The sequence below is a fragment of the Stenella coeruleoalba genome (genome assembly GCF_951394435.1).
Source record: "Stenella coeruleoalba genome assembly, chromosome: 16".
Taxonomy (NCBI): Eukaryota; Metazoa; Chordata; class Mammalia; order Artiodactyla; family Delphinidae; genus Stenella; species Stenella coeruleoalba.
Window position 1 is genome coordinate 62,793,767 of NC_137162.1, and position 15,724 is coordinate 62,809,490.

General features: G+C 46.5%; 1 protein-coding gene across 1 annotated transcript in view; it reads right to left on the minus strand.

The window, feature by feature from the left end:
- The window catches only part of HKDC1 (hexokinase domain containing 1), a 69,102-nt gene that overhangs the window by 39,215 nt on the left and 14,163 nt on the right, over nucleotides 1-15,724 (minus strand). The window contains exons 5-12 of the mRNA XM_079900401.1: nucleotides 14,848-14,943; nucleotides 13,633-13,732; nucleotides 11,250-11,433; nucleotides 8,406-8,561; nucleotides 6,847-7,080; nucleotides 5,475-5,779; nucleotides 3,722-3,867; nucleotides 3,509-3,628 (exon numbers count right to left, since the gene is read on the minus strand). Coding sequence (XP_079756527.1) covers nucleotides 3,509-3,628; nucleotides 3,722-3,867; nucleotides 5,475-5,779; nucleotides 6,847-7,080; nucleotides 8,406-8,561; nucleotides 11,250-11,433; nucleotides 13,633-13,732; nucleotides 14,848-14,943 — 1,341 coding nt within the window. The remainder of the gene's footprint in view (nucleotides 1-3,508; nucleotides 3,629-3,721; nucleotides 3,868-5,474; nucleotides 5,780-6,846; nucleotides 7,081-8,405; nucleotides 8,562-11,249; nucleotides 11,434-13,632; nucleotides 13,733-14,847; nucleotides 14,944-15,724) is intronic.

Consider the following 15,724-nt stretch of genomic DNA (forward strand, 5'->3'; position numbering starts at 1 on the left):
TCACGTAGGTTGCTTCCATGTCCTGGCTATTGTAAATGGTGCTGCAGTGAACATCGTGGTACATGACTCTTTCTGAATTACGGTTTTCTCAGGGTATACGCCCAGTAGTGGGATTGCTTGGTCGTATGGTAGTTCTGTTTCTACTTTTTTAAGGAACCTCCATACTGTTCTCCATAGTGGCTGTATCAATTTACATTCCCACCAACAGTGCAAGAGGGTTCCCTTTTCTCCACACCCTCTCCAGCATTTATTGTTTGTAGATGTTTTGATGATGGCCATTCTGACTGGTGTGAGGTGATACCTCATTGTAGTTTTGATTTGCATTTCTCTAATGATTAATGATGTTGAGCATCCTTTCATGTGTTTGTTGGCAATCTGTATATCTTCTTTGGAGAAATGTCTATTTAGGTCTTCTGCCCATTTTTGGATTGGGTTGTGTTTTTAATATTGAGCTGCCTGAGCTGCTTATAAATTTGGGAGATTAATCCTTTGTCAGTTGCTTCATGGGCAAATATTTTCTCTCATTCTGAGGGTTGTCTTTTCATCTTGTTTATGGTTTCCTTTGCTGTCTAAAAGCTTTTAAGTTTCATTAGGTCCCATTTGTTTATTTTTGTTTTCATTTCCCTTTCTCTAGGAGGTGGGTCAAAAAGGATCTTGCTGTGATTTATGTCACAGAGTGTTCTGCCTATGTTTTCCTCTAAGAGTTTGACAGCATCTGGCCTTACATTTAGGTCTTTAATCCATTTTGAGTTTATTTTTGTGTATGGTGTTAGGAAGTGTTCTAATTTCATTCTTTTACATGTAGCTGCCCAGTTTTCCCAGCACCACTTATTGAAGAGGCTGTCTTTTCTCCATTGTATATTCTTGCCTCCTTTATCAAAGATAAGGTGACCATATGTGTGTGGGTTTATCTCTGGGCTTTCTATCCATTCCATTGATCTATATTTCTGTTTTTGTGCCAGTATCATACTGTCTTGATCACTTTAGCTTTGTAGTATAGTCTGAAGTCAGGGAGCCTGATTCCTCCAGCTCTGTTTTTCTTTCTCAAGATTGCTTTGGCTATTCGGGGTCTTTTGTGTTTCCTTACAAATTGTGAACGTTTTTGTTCTAGTTCTGTGAAAAATGCCATTGGTAGTTTGATAGGGAATGCATTGAATCTGCAGATTGCTTTGGGCAGTATAGTCATTTTCACAATGTTGATTCTTCCAATCCAAGAACATGGTATATCTCTCCATCTGTTTGTATCATCTTTTTTTTTTTTTTTTTTGCGGTACATGGGCCTCTCACTGTTGTGGCATCTCCCGCTGCAGAGCACAGGCTCCAGACGCGCGGGCTCAGCAGCCACAGCCCATGGGCCTAGCCGCTCCACAGCATGTGGGATCTTCCAGGACCGGGGCACGAACCCGTGTCCCCTGCATCGGCAGGCGGACTCCCAACCACTGCGCCACCAGGGAAGCCCCTGTTTGTATCATCTTTAATTTCTTTCATCAGTGTCTTATAGTTTTCTGCATACAGGTCTTTTGTCTCCTTAGGTAGGTTTATTCCTAGGTATTTGATTCTTTTTGTTGCAATGGTAAATGGAAGTGTTTCCTTAATTTCTCTTTCAGATTTTTCATCATTAGTGTATAGGAATGCAAGAGATTTCTGTGCATTATTTTGTATCCTGCTACTTTACCAAATTCATTGATTAGCTCTAGTAGTTTTCTGGTAGCATCTTTAGGATTCTCTATGTATAGTATCATGTCATCTGCAGACAGTGACAGCTTTACTTCTTTTCTGATTTGGATTCCTTTTATTTCTTTTTCTTCTCTGATTGCTGTGGCTAAAACTTCCAAAACTATGTTGAATAACAGTGGTGACAGTGGGCAACCTTGGCTTGTTCCTAATCTTAGTGGAAATGGTTTCAATTTTTCACCACTGAGAACAATGTTTGCTGTGGGTTTGTCATATGTGGCCTTTATTATGTTGAGGTAAGATCCCTCTATGCCTACTTTCTGGAGAGTTTTTATCATAAATGGGTGTTGAATTTTGTCAAAAGTTTTTTCTGGGCTTCCCTGGTGGCGCAGTGGTTGAGAGTCCGCCTGCTGATGCAGGGGACATGGGTTCGTGCCCTGGTCCAGGAAGATCCCACATGCCGTGGAGCGGCTGGGCCCATAAGCCATGGCCACTGAGCCTGCACGTCCGGAGCCTGTGCTCCGCAACGGGAGAGGCCACAACAGTGAGAGGCCCGCGTACCGCAAAAAAAAAAAAAAAATAGTGTGTATACATGCAATAAAATATCACTCAGCTTTAAAAAGGAAGGAAATTCTACGTGGATGAGCCTTGAGAACATTATGCTAAGTGAAATAAGCCAGTCACAAAATAACAAATACTGTTATGATTCTACTTATATGAGGTACCTAGAACAGTCAAATTTATAGAGACAGAGAGTAAAATAAAGGTTACCAGGGGCTGGGAGAGAGGCAAGTGAGGAGTTATTGTTTAATGGGTATAGAGTTTCAGTTTGAGAAGATGAAAGAGTTCGAAAGATGGATAGTGGTGACAGTTTCATAACAATGTGAGTGTACTTAACGCCACAGTACACTTGTACTTTTTAAGTGTACCAGTGTACACTTAAACACAGTCAAAGTGGTAAATGTTATATCTATTTTACCACAATAAGAAATGGTAAAATAAACAAAGCAAAACTAGTGTGTACATCATGGGGACATTGACTGGATTAGACAAAATCTTAACAAATCTTTGGTGTCATTCTTATTATTGTCATGAGCTCTCTGGCTGACTTGCTGTGCTGACCAGAGTTCTCTCTATAAATTGAGGAGTGGTGTTCTGCTTTTATGCCAGTCCTGTAAGTTTGGTTGACATAAGCCTATCAGAGAGCAAGAGAGAGTACTCTGTTCTCCATAAGCTGGTGAATGGTGCTTTTATCCAAGAATTCCAAGAAAAATCTTGTGATGTACATTTCTAAATTATTATGAGTAATGTATTAAAATCATTATCTGTGATGTTCTTCAATGTCAACTAGGTAAGTGCCTATGTGATAAACTCCTGAAATTCTAATATCAGGAAAGAAATGCATTTCTTCTGAGGCACTGGTATGCTTTTGTTCATCAGACAAGAAAAACCCTACGACCTACTGCATTTCCCTGTTTACACAGGAAGACCCAGGTAATATTGTAGACTAAGAGTTATAACTGGCCTTAACTGGTCCTTACCTCTTCTTATCTCTCGATAATATGATTTGACCTCTCTTTTAACAGTAGCCTTATCCAAGTGTCCCTTTATTGTATAGTACACTAAATTATTTTGTAAACTTCAATCAAAGAAACAATAATAATGAAAAGGGGACACAGTAAATAGAAAAAACTTAAATGGTCCAAATTCTCGATCATGTCTCCCCAGCTGCCCTGAACCTGAGACCCCGAAATAAAATGAACAGTGACTCAGAGCTGTCTCGAGATTCCCCAGGTGTAGGAGGAAATGGACCCACCAGGCTGGGCCGTCTTACCTTGTCAATGCTCGCCTGCCTGCAGGGAAATGAGAATGTGAAGCCCAAAGGCAGCTGGGCTCCCTTGAGGCCCATGTAGTCCAGGAAGTCAGCGATGCACTGCACAATGTGGTCAAACAGCTGCAGGCAGAGAGCGGGAGTCATGCCAGGCCTGCACTGTACAGGGTGGCAGGCTGGCACCTCGGAGTGCGGATCCCCCTGCCCGGCACTTACCTCTTCGCCAGTGCCCTGCATGATCTCCAGGGGGATGGTGAAGATCTTGTTGTACATTCGCACTGACCTCCGTCCGCTTCTGATCTTCACCAGGAGGACCCGGAAGTTGGTTCCCCCGAGATCCAGGGCAAGGAACTTTCCTTTCTCTGTGGTGGAGAAAGTGGGGGCTGCATTCCACCAGCACGCACCGAGCAGGGCCTTGTGTGCAGGCATTGGGAGGAAGAGGTGATGCTGAAAGTGAGCAGATCCAGAGCCTGCCTGCCTGGGGCTCATGGGCCAAAGGGGTGTGGCGGTCACCAAGCACAGTGTCAGGGCACTGGGCAGGCACCCTGAGCCCATCTGAGGCCAGCCTGCTTTTCTTGCTGTCTGGTAAAGGCCACACATGATACTTATGCTCAGGGAGGCTCTGAGGGTGAATCCAGGCCAGGCTACCTGACTACAATGGACTCGGGAAGGTGCTTCCATCCTGTCATATGGCCTAGAGGAGCTGTTCATCCTGAGCATGAAATGATTCTTCTGTCCTGCTCGCCCCTTCCCTGGATTCTCACACCCCCACCTGACTAATAAGAAACTGTATTGAGTCTGACGTCCATCACCGTCCAGGGCCCCCCAGTGCAGTGCCTCTCGGTTCTCTGACATTGCAGAGCATGTCAGTCTGTTCTGTGTGATTCCTCACCTCTCTCCCTGCCTCATTCACTCTGTTCTAGCCACACTGGTCATTTTGCTGTTCCTTGAATTTGCCAACGACCTCACTCTCAGACAGTTCTCTTACCCCTGACGGTGGTCTATTTTTCTTCATAGCCCTGTCATTACATGGCATCACCTGGCGTTTATTTGTCTACTGTCTGCCAGCCCAACAGAACTTAGGCTCCATAAGGGTAGGGACTGTGTTTTCTTCACTGCTCTGTTACCGTGCTTACAACAGAGCCTGACAAGTAGCAGGTGCTTAATGAAACTTTGAGGAATAAAGGCAAAAGGATAAAAGCTATGAAAGAATGAATAGTTGAATAGCGTCTTTTACTGCTCTTATTGTTTTCCCCCCAAGTAGCCTCAAACGATACTGGCTCTAGAAAAGATCTTTGTTGTTGAGAGATTCCAAGTACAACTGTGTGACCTTGAGTATGTCACCTAACCTCTCTGAGTCTCAGTTTTGGCATCCATAAAATGGGAATCATTCTCTTTATATAACATACAGAGTAGGTGTGAGCACAAAATGAAATTAAACGTTCAAAAGCAAATTAAAGCCATGAAGCATTTTACAAAGGTCATTATATCTGGGTGAGACTCATGAGATTCAAAGAGGTGGAGTAACCTGTCTAAAGAACTGACCTCACTGTTTCGTGGCTACCGTCAGACGAGCACAGAGGACCAGGAGAAGGATCAAGTATCGGAAAAGTCAGGGGCAGAAAGTGAAGAGAGGGGAGAGGAAGAGAGCCAAGCCCCAGGAGAGAAGAGAGCCAGAGAAGAGGGTGGAAGACAAGCCAGACACTCCAAGTGTCCAGATGGCAGCCCCTGGGAACAGCATGTGGGTCTTCACACACATGGAACCTAACTTAGGTAATCTTCACTGCCAGTGCCGTGGATCAGCCAAAGCAAACAGATTGAGCAGAGTACTAACCTTCTACCCCAACCCTCCTCCCTCCATTACAGACATGAACCCAAGGCTCTTGAAACAAAAGACCTAACTGGATTTAAGGAGTTTTGATACGAGCTCTGGGTGGCCCATCAGAGAAGGGAGCTGTGCACGGCCCACCTGTGCCATCTGGCATCCCGCAGACGTAGGTGGGCAGCATCTTGACCGTGGCCAGCGGGTGGGTGTCCCTCTTCAGCCCGTACTCGAGCTCAACCCGCATCTTGTCCCGAATGCCCACAAGTTGCTCTCGGGTCAGCCGGAACAAAGCCAGCACCTTGTCAATCTGCTTCCGCTGGGCCTGCACGCGGGAGGCCACTGCGGTCACCATGGCGGCCCCCTTGGTGCTGCCACTCTCCGACAGGAGGAAGCGGACGTCACAGTTCGGGACCAGTTTCCTCACCACCTTGTGCAGGCGTTTTGGGTATCTGGAGGTGGAGGGGGATGGCAAAATATGTAAAAATCATCAAGGCCCGGGCCCAGCCAATAGGAACAGACACAGGTGTAGCAGAGGAACGGGCTCCCGGGGAGCCCTGCTGGGCCAAGGCTCACCCCTTCAGTTGCTGGATGGAGGGGGAAGATGGGGGTGACTAGGGGTAGGGACCAGGGCAGCTGGGACAGTGGAAGGGACACTTGGAAGGCTCAAAGAAGTGGTTATTTTATCACTAATATTGTAAGCAGTAGGGCATGTCCACACGTAATGTATTGGCTGAACATCATCTCTGCCCAAGGGGGAAGGGTTCTTTCCCTAGCTCTTCCCAGGTGTACCCACCTGACTTCCAATAACACCTCTGTTAGTCAGAGGGACTTTTGTGCTCCCTCCTTCTGGGAAATTCTCATTTCCCTGTTTGTTTACTGTCTGCCAACCCAACAGAACTTAGGCTCCATAAGGGTAGGGACTGGGTTTTCTTCATTGCTCTGTTACCGAGCTTACAACGGAGCCTGACAAGTAGCAGGTGCTTAATGAAACTTTGAGGAATAAAGGCAAAAGGATAAAAGCGATGAAAGAATGAATAGTTGAATAGTGTCTTTTACTGCTGTTATTGTTTTCCCCCCAAGTAGACTCAAACGATACTGTCTTCCTACTGGTATCTTTCATGTGGACTTGGCAACCCCTGCCATCCTGATTTTTCCCCATTTTTAACTGGGTGTATCTTACTTTCCAATCCTACCACATAGCACGTATTTAATAATAATAATAATGGATAGATAGATGAACAGATGGATAGACAGATGGATAAATACACGGCTTTGCTAGTCGGGCAATTGGTTTTAGCGGAATATTCCTTTAAGAATGATCCCCTAAAGCAACCCAGCCAGCTAGATGAATGTAATCTCTGAATTCACCCCTTCCCCTGTAATCTCAGAACCACAGAAGGCAGTTGGGTCCAGCAACCCAGAGAAGCAGCGTAGTTTAGAGACAAAACTGGACTCAGTTCCAAGCAGACAGACTGGACTCGTTTGCAGGGGGTGTGGGCCGGCGGCCAGCACTCACTGGGGGTGGATCTTGTAGAGTGTGCCATCCATGCCCACCGTGGTCCGGAGCCGCACCAGCTTCTTGTTCTCCCGCAGGCGTGTTAGGATGGCTGCCAGGGCCGCTGCACAGAGATTGGCTGAGCGGAAGGAAACGATGGTGCAGACGTGCTGGACCGCGACGCAGTCGGCCTCCGAAGGCTCCAGGCCCAGATCTGTCAGGATCTCTCTTGTATTAGCCAGGCCTTCTTTATACCTAGCCAGGGGATAGGAATGAGAGGACCACACTTCTCCATCCCGTGGGAGTCCCCCTCAGAGAGCCAGCATTCCCACCTCCCAGGACTGTGAAAATAAACAGGCTGGCACATAGTCATGTGATAATAATGACGATTTCACCAATGATCACGGCAGCCACTATTTATGGCACACTATGTGCCAGGTGCTTGTCTAAGGACTTGACATGTGTTAACTCAGCCCTCACAACAATCCTGGGGGAGTACTGTCATTATCCTACTGCACAGAAGAGGGATCTGAGGCACAGACAGGGTAGGTAACCTGTCCACAGGCACAAAGCTGGTAAGTGCAAGGGGCAGGATTTGAACTCAGGCAGTTCGATTACAGAGCCCACCCCTTTAAGCATCCTGTGCTATACTGCCTTTGACAGAAACTCAGTCTCTGCCAAGCTCTGCATAAACACAGACTCTGGAAGTCAGATGTCACCCTGTTGAACTCAGAATCCAAGCTGATTGCAAAGCTCAGGGTAATGCCAGGGTTTCTAAGCCTGAGGAACAGGATCCTGGGTCGACTGGGGCCAGCCACCACCACCAGTCAGCTCCCCACTGCACACCTTTGTGTGAGCCCCCCAATCACCAAAGCCAAAGCCAAAGCCAGTCCCTGACAGCACCAGGTAGAGAAGGTTATTGCTACAGCAGGAATTCTTAACTTGGATTCCATGCTTGGGTTTTAACGGGTCCAAGGATGCCCTGATATTATAAGCAAAATGGCGTGCAAATGTGCATTTTGGGGGTAAAGGGTCCAGAACTTAAATCAGATTCTCAAAGGGGTCTTTGACCCTAAAAGAGTTATGTCACCGGGCTTCCCTGGTGGCGCAGTGGTTAAGAGTCCGCCTGCCGATGCAGAGGACACGGGTTTGTGCCCCGGTCCGGGAAGGTCCCACATGCCGCGGAGCGGCTGGGCCCGTGAGCCGTGGCTGCTGGGCCTGCGCGTCCGGAGCCTGTGCTCCGCAACGGGAGAGGCCACAACAGTGAGAGGCCAGCACACCGCCAAAAAAAAAAAAAAAAGTTACGTCACCACTTCAGTGAGGAAAAAGGTAACAAAACATGAGGAGGGTGCAGACCTCCGACAGCAGACTCCCTGGCTGCTGAAACCAACAAGAAGCCACATGTGAGGCATGGCAGGCATTGCTAATCCACCTGAAGCTGTGTCCAGGTATGAAATTGTCCTGTGAAGAAGGAAGATCTGGTTCCTTCTGTGCACCACCACCACGAGCACACCACTCCTTGGTTGCCCACCCTAACCCTCCACAGAGTCAAGGTGGAAAGGACCCTGCCAGCAGCTTACTTCTCCATGGCAGCCACGTGCCGTGTTTCAATCTTGCCCTTAATGTGGAGAGCGGAGGATTTCTCGCCGCCAAACAGGAGGCCTGCCTTGGCCATCTTCAGCAAGATGAGCCTGACGAGTTCACCTAAGTACAGGCCGCTGATCATCTTCTCAAACCTACAATTTGGTGAACAGATCAGTGGCAGCAATGCCTTTGGTTATGCAGTATCCTTTCCCAAAGCCCATGAGCCACAGCCCATGGTTTGGAGCACAAGTAGTGGAAGGGCCTCTTTACAGGTCAGGAGGCCTCAGTCCCTGTCCCAGCTTGGGGTACCCTTGGGAGCCCACCCATCCTCTCTGAGCTACATTCTTCTCACCTGTAAAAGGCGAGGACTAAACTAGAGGAAACCGAAGATTCTTTCCTGATCACAAAGTGCTTGATTCCAAAAATCTTTATCTCAAATCACCCTTGGCCACGGGGGTGCCATTCTCATATTAGGCATAAGGAATCTCAACTTCAGAGACTTCAGGTACTTTCCCAGGATCACCAACCAGAGCATGACAAATCCAAATTTCAAATGCTTCCAACTCCTACATGTTTCTGCCCAAGACAGAAACATGCTGTGTCTGTAAGATGGGCTTGGATAGCTCCAGAGAGGTTCTACAATAATATGGATGAAATATCCCACCAGGCTACCTACACCTGGACTCTCAGTCTGCATACAACAAGCAATTACTTATTGTTTCCCAAGTAAACTATTAAATATAATTTTTATTCTGCAAACATAAGATACAAAATCAAGGGCAACCTGTTTCCTAATCAACTTTATCTATTTCATATAAAGTCTTAGAACATTGCAGAAACAAGACAATCAAAAGAAATCCAGGTTGGGTTTGGGGGAGTGGAATTTATTTTAAGTGAAGTGGATAGGATGAGGATGATAAAGTCCCCAAAAGGGCACCACTTCCTTGGGCTGTGGCTGCTCTGTGTCACCAGTGAAATGGGTGTGTGCTGGGGACCAGGTGCATCCAAAGCAGAAATTTGCTCCCCAGGTATGCACTTCTAGTGTTGAGTGGTTTCTAGGTGGTACTTAAAATATTTATTCACCAGGGCTTCTGGGGAAAATGGTTGATTTCAGGGCTGGGGCTGGGCAAGTGCATGGTGAGCCTAGAGCATCTTACTGTGCCAGAAAACAAGGAAGTACTTAAAGAGTGATGGAATCATGTCAAAAGGACACAGGGACTAGCTTGAAGGAGCTTCCACTGGCTAAATCTGAAAAGAATTTGAATGTCAAAAGAAATATAATAGGAAGGAATTATAACCCATTAAATTAAAAAAGAATCCATATTAGTATAAGTAGATAAATGGAGGAGATAGGAAAGCTCTTACTTATAGTAGAACAACAACTAATAACCTACAGGGAATGATGGATCTAGAAATTCATCAATAGATGCTAAAACTAGAGAGTGAAAGTTTAATGAGAAACAGGATATTTACATAGTCTCAAGGTATCTCTTCACCAGATACTTATTCATTATAGAGGGAATAATAATAACCTTATGGTGCAGAAACCTCTTTCATATCCCCTAAACCAAGTGATCTGAGTTAGCATCCCCAGTAACGGAACAAACAACATGTGCTTCCAGATCCGATGCCCAGGGAAGGACACACACCACTTGTGTGATAGTCCTGCCAAAAATACATCCCCTGAATCTAATCATGAGGAAACGTCAGACAAATCCAAGTTGAGGGACATTCTGTGAAATAAATGGCTTGCATGCTTGAAGATCATGAAAACCAAACAGATATTACAGAAGATTAAAGGAGGCTAAAGAGACACGGCAGCAACATGTAATGTGTGATCCTGGACCTGGACCAGGACAATTTTTTTTTTTATAAAGGACATTAGTGGGGCAGCAGGTGAGTTTTGAGTAAGATCTGTAAATGAGAGATTAGAACGGATTAAGTGTTAATTTCCTAATTTTGACAATTATACTTTAATTATATAAGAGAATGTAATTCTTTTCAGATAATACACTCTGAAGTATTTAGGGGTGAAGGGATATTATGTTTGCAATTTTAGTCTCAAATGTTCAGAAAAATAATTTTATATAGACATATGTGTATTTTATGTATATGTGTATTTTATGTGTCCGTGTATATACATATACACAGAGAGAGAATGTTACTATTAGGGAATTTGAGTGAAGGGGAATTTTATACTATTTTCACTACTTTTTTGTAAGTCTGAAATTATTTTTTAAAATTCTAAGCGTTTTTTCATTCAACACTTTTTTTTTAACAAACACTTAATGAACTGCAATAATGTGTAAGACCCTATGTGTAGAAAGGAAAGGAAAATCACAGGTGTAGCCGCCTTCTGGGAGCTCAGCATACAGGCAGAGCTGAGGCAGACCCTGAACACTTATACCACAGGTGAGTGTGGGATGGGAGCAGAGAAAGGCTCGGCAAGACGTGAGACTGAGACGGACTCATACCAGGTGCTGCATGATTAGGCCTCGGAGAAGGAGGGGGCGGGGCGGAAGGGAAACACAGACGAGGAGTGTGTGCTTCCTCAGGCTGCACTGGTTTGTTCTGTGGCCACTCATCCAAATGCGCCAAGAAGGCAGGACACCTAGTTCACAGCCGTATCTCCCCTTCCTCTGGACTGAATTCGAATCACTCGATTTCCTTGGCTTTCACTTTCCTCGTCTGTCCAGTGAAACTGAAATACAAGCCTTGATTCATAAACTCCCTGTGATGGATAACGAGTCACAGCTAAGAAGCCTCCCAGGGATACAGCATACCTGAGTAAGTGGACATTTACTGGTGTCGATGCCCAGATTACAGCGCAGGGTACTCACAGCTGCTTCCCGGGGTTCAGAGAGCCGAGGTCCAGCTCCTGGTCGAACTCGGTGCGGATGTCCTCCAGGGCCCCGTCGTCCCCGAAGGCCCCCCACTCGGTGCTGATGCACATCCTCCCTTCGTCACCTTCCACCAGCTCGATGTTGCTCATGTCCTCCATGTAGCACGCGTTGGTGCCCGTGCCTGGACGAGGGATCAGGGAGAAAACAGACGTGAGGGCTCCCAGCTGGACAGAGACAGCGGGGACTCTCAACTGCCCAAGAGTCCTCTGAACGCATCACAAAGTGCTTTTGATCCACTCCGGGGGCTGGTTCTCGCTGAGGGAAGCAGCTTTTGGCCAGCTGGGGAGTTCATGAGGAATAAAGCTGACATGCCAAGCCTACACTTGTCAGGGTGTTAATGGTTTGCTGTTATCAATGGAGTCAATTGTGAAGAAGTCCCTGATGAATATGTATGAAAGCTGACAGTATATTTACTAAGAGGAGGATGAGTTAACCAAACTTCGTAAATATATTAAAAAAAAATCACCAACCCACAGTCATATTTTTAATCCTTTCCTTATGCTACTTAGCTTCTTCTCTATTTGATACTAAAAATATTCCTTACTCATAGCCTGCCACAAATTGTTCCTAGCATAAGCTACATCCTTATCTTTGACAGTGATGAGCTATCACGTAAGAAAGCAACATGCCATTATTCAAACACAAACTCACTGCAAGGAAATACCTCAGACACTTGAGTAGTGGTGAGTGGCTGCAGGTGGGCACAATCTGCAGCCAGTAGGTCTGGGACCTATTGGGATAATGGAAATGTGCTAATTGGATTGTGGTGATGGTTACAAAACTCTATAAGTTCACTAAAAATCACTGAATTATACAACTAAATGAGAGGATTTTATGCCTCAGTAAAGCTTTTGTTTTTGTTTTTGGCCACATCGCGTGGCTTACGGGATCTTAGTTCCCCGACCAGGGATCGAACCCAGGTCCCCAGCAGTGGGCTCACGGAGTCTTAACCACTGACTGCCAGGGAATTCCCCAATAAAGCTGTCTTAAAAAAATATTTTTTTTTAAAGTATCTTCCCCTGGCTGATACTCTGGTGTCAGAATTTTAAAGCCAACATGAGAAATAAGAGATGGAGAGAATCAGAGTGTAACAGAATATTTGGAAAACGCTTTTCTCAGAAAGGCACAGACACTGTTTAGGCATGGCACCCAATTGGCAGGTTACCAGACACAGTCGCTAAGATGCACACAGTGGGCAGTAGCAGATGCCATGACAGACAAGCGCCAGGCCCACTCAGAGGTGTGGGGCTCCAGAAACAGGAAGTCAGATCAAGCCCCTCCGCTGTAGAGATCCTGCCCTTTGGGAAAGTCAGGCTGAGGAGAGTGAGTTGGAAATTAAGGAAAAGCAATTCAGAAAACTTCCCCCAATAGTGGTAAAGGAAAAGGGAAGCTGCAGGGATGTTTGAGAACAGCCTATAAACCCGGTCCATTTGGCCTTACTGTCCCCTGCACAGCCTTCTCATGGACCCCTCCAGGAGAGCCCCTCCCAGCTCAGGTGTTGGGACCACCCACCAGACACCCCCGCTGCACTGCGGCCTCCCTGGTCCAGGCCCACACGCAGCAACGAAGGCCCAACGCAGCCAAAAAATAAATAAATTTATAATTAAAAAATAAATAAAAATGCACACCCCACTATCCATCCGCCACCCAAAGTCCTCCTGTGCCCTGTCTCCCCTGGGGTAAAAGCCAAAGACCTTCCAGTGACTGTGCTCCGTGTCCTAGGCCACCTGCCCAGTCCTGTCCACTCTCTCACGTGAAAGGCCTTCTACCCTCAGCCTCACTCGCTTTGATTCAGCCTTTTAGGGTTTCTCGAGCACCCCGGACTCATTCCCACCTCAGAGGCCACAGGGACTCTCTTCCTCACCAGCTCTGCTTCGCTCCGTCTTCCTCATCACTGAGGTCCCGGCTCGAATGTCACCTCTCAGCAAGGCCCGGCCTGACCACCGCACCACAGTCACTCTCAGTCACATCACCCTGCTTTATATTCCTTATCGTACTAACCACCACCTGAAATTATGTTACTTGTTTAGGCCTTTTCGGTCTCTCACCCACCTCTGCGCTGAAAGCTTCATGAGCACAGGAACCTTTGGGACTCTCACCACTGAGAATCTGATGCAGAGCACGAGGCCCGGCACACAACGGGCGCTCAGTAAACACTTGTTGAATGAATGCGTATATTAATTTTCCATCTCCCTATGTTGCTTCTTCTGAGTAGAAAGTGCCAATAACCTTCCCACAGCATTTACTCAGAGTTCCCCGAAACTAAGCCCCAAACCAACCCCTTTCACCCTCCTCCACAAAGGAAGTCAAATTGAGTTACCAATGATGACACCAACTTCACAGTAGGGATCATCATAGGCGCACGTCATCATGGTCCCCACGGTGTCATTGACCAAAGCCAGGATGTCCACATCTAAGTCCTGCTGGAACACAAGTCCCAGAGGGCATCAGTGGGTGGGAGGGAGGTGTTATCCGTTTATGTTTCCCCAGAGAGGAAGCAAAAGCAGTGAAGGTGCCTGGTTGAGACAATCTCTAGATCCTGCCTTCTGGGTCTGCCTGTAAGGAATAAGGCCTTTGTCAAGGTTCGGGGGAGAGAAAGAGCAGCTGGGAGCTGAAGAGTGGAACTCATGCTCCTGCTCTGCGGGTGAAAGCCTCTGAGCAATGAAAATACGAGGGACCGATCACCAGGACTCCAGCCCATGTTTGAGGGACCCTGAGAAAAGCGTGTTTATCCTAGGAGCAATAGTGTTTCCAGGAGAAAACACCGAAGTCCTTGCCCATGGGGACATTTGAACCAGCCTCAGCCAAGTCCTCTCCGTGGGCACCACCATGGGCTTCCCGTTCTACCAAGTCACCGCGGGTTATTACACCATGGTTCCACAAGGTCTGGGGGAGCATTTTAAAGTGAAATGAAAACAATAAGAGAAAAACAAAGGGTACAAAAGAACATGAGAGCAACTTTAAAGAGAAAAAAGACTGCAAGGGTATACATCAATATATTCCTCATGCTGTCAGGGTAGCAAGTCATTTGGGTTTATTTGTGTACTTCTCAGCTCTGCAAGGAGCACGTCTTGCTTTTATATTTTTAGAGTTCTTTAAATTATCATAAAATGTATTCAACAAACAGAAATACTCAATGAGTAGAGAGTGGAAAGTGGGATCAAGAGCCAGACAGGAGAGAAAGTGACCTTTCAAGCCTCAGAGAGGAAAGGTGGCGGTTGGAACATCACACACAGCATCAGGTCTAACCAAGACCCCCGAGGGGCTGTGGCAGCTGGGGAGGCCCCAGGGAAGTGCAGGTCACCCTTCAACAGTGATCGGAACACTCTCCACATGCCAAGGCTCACAGGTGGGTTCATCCAAATCGGCAGCATCTGTGCTACAGTGAGACCTTTCCCTAAGATCAAATCCGTCTCTGACTCTCCTTCGAGGGCAGGCATGTAGGAGATAACCCTCCCCCACATCCTCCCCTCACCCCCGCAAGAGAAAGGGGCTAGAACTGGGAGACCTCCCCACGCGGAGGTGGATTCCTTACCTTGTATTTTCTCATAGCATTGGTCAGAGAGCTCACTACGTCTGTGCCCTGAACTCCCCGCGCCTTAAACTTCTTTGTCCATGAAAGCAGGACACCCTGGGGGAAGATTTCAGATCCAGACAAAATAAGGAAGGCACTCAGTTCTGAAACTGCAGAAATTTCATGCTTAAAGTATATCCCCCTGTGGCCTTCTCTTCTTTAGGCTGAATCACACCAATCCTTTCAACATTTCTCCAGAGGCCTTTTCTAATAATTTTGACATGTTTATTACTCTCATCTGAGCAGTTTGAAACATAATACATAGGGGCAGAAAGAACAACGGCAGCAGAGTCAGAACACTTAGATTCATAAGACATTGTCCAAGTCATTTAACCTCTCTGAGCCTCAGTTTACTCATCTGTAAAATGGAAACATCACTTCCCTGCCTCTGTCACAGGACTGCTCTAACAGAAGTACCGGCATACGGTAGACGCATGATGTGTGCAGAATGCCTGGTTTGCCAGGTCCACAAAGCAGAACTGACGTGTTACCTTGTAAGACTCCCTCAGGGACTTCATTTCAACTTAGAAAAATAGTTCTCAATTTGCATTATCAATTTTCTGCTTACAACTGGTGTTTCTCGAGAGTTTCATGTCTAACATAGCAAATAATCACAGAATTTTTCAGACTGGAAGAGAACTTGGAGATTAAGAGACTTGCCCAAGGTCACACAGTCAAGAGGAGCTGAGCCCAAACTTACTGACTCCCTGACCATCCCCACCCCCTCAGTTTATGGATAAAGCAGCCAAGCTTTAGAGAGGAAGGAAGCTGTTCCAGGTGTCACAGCGAGTGAAGGACAGAGCCCAAGTGGAACATAGGTCTCCGACGCACCCCCCCA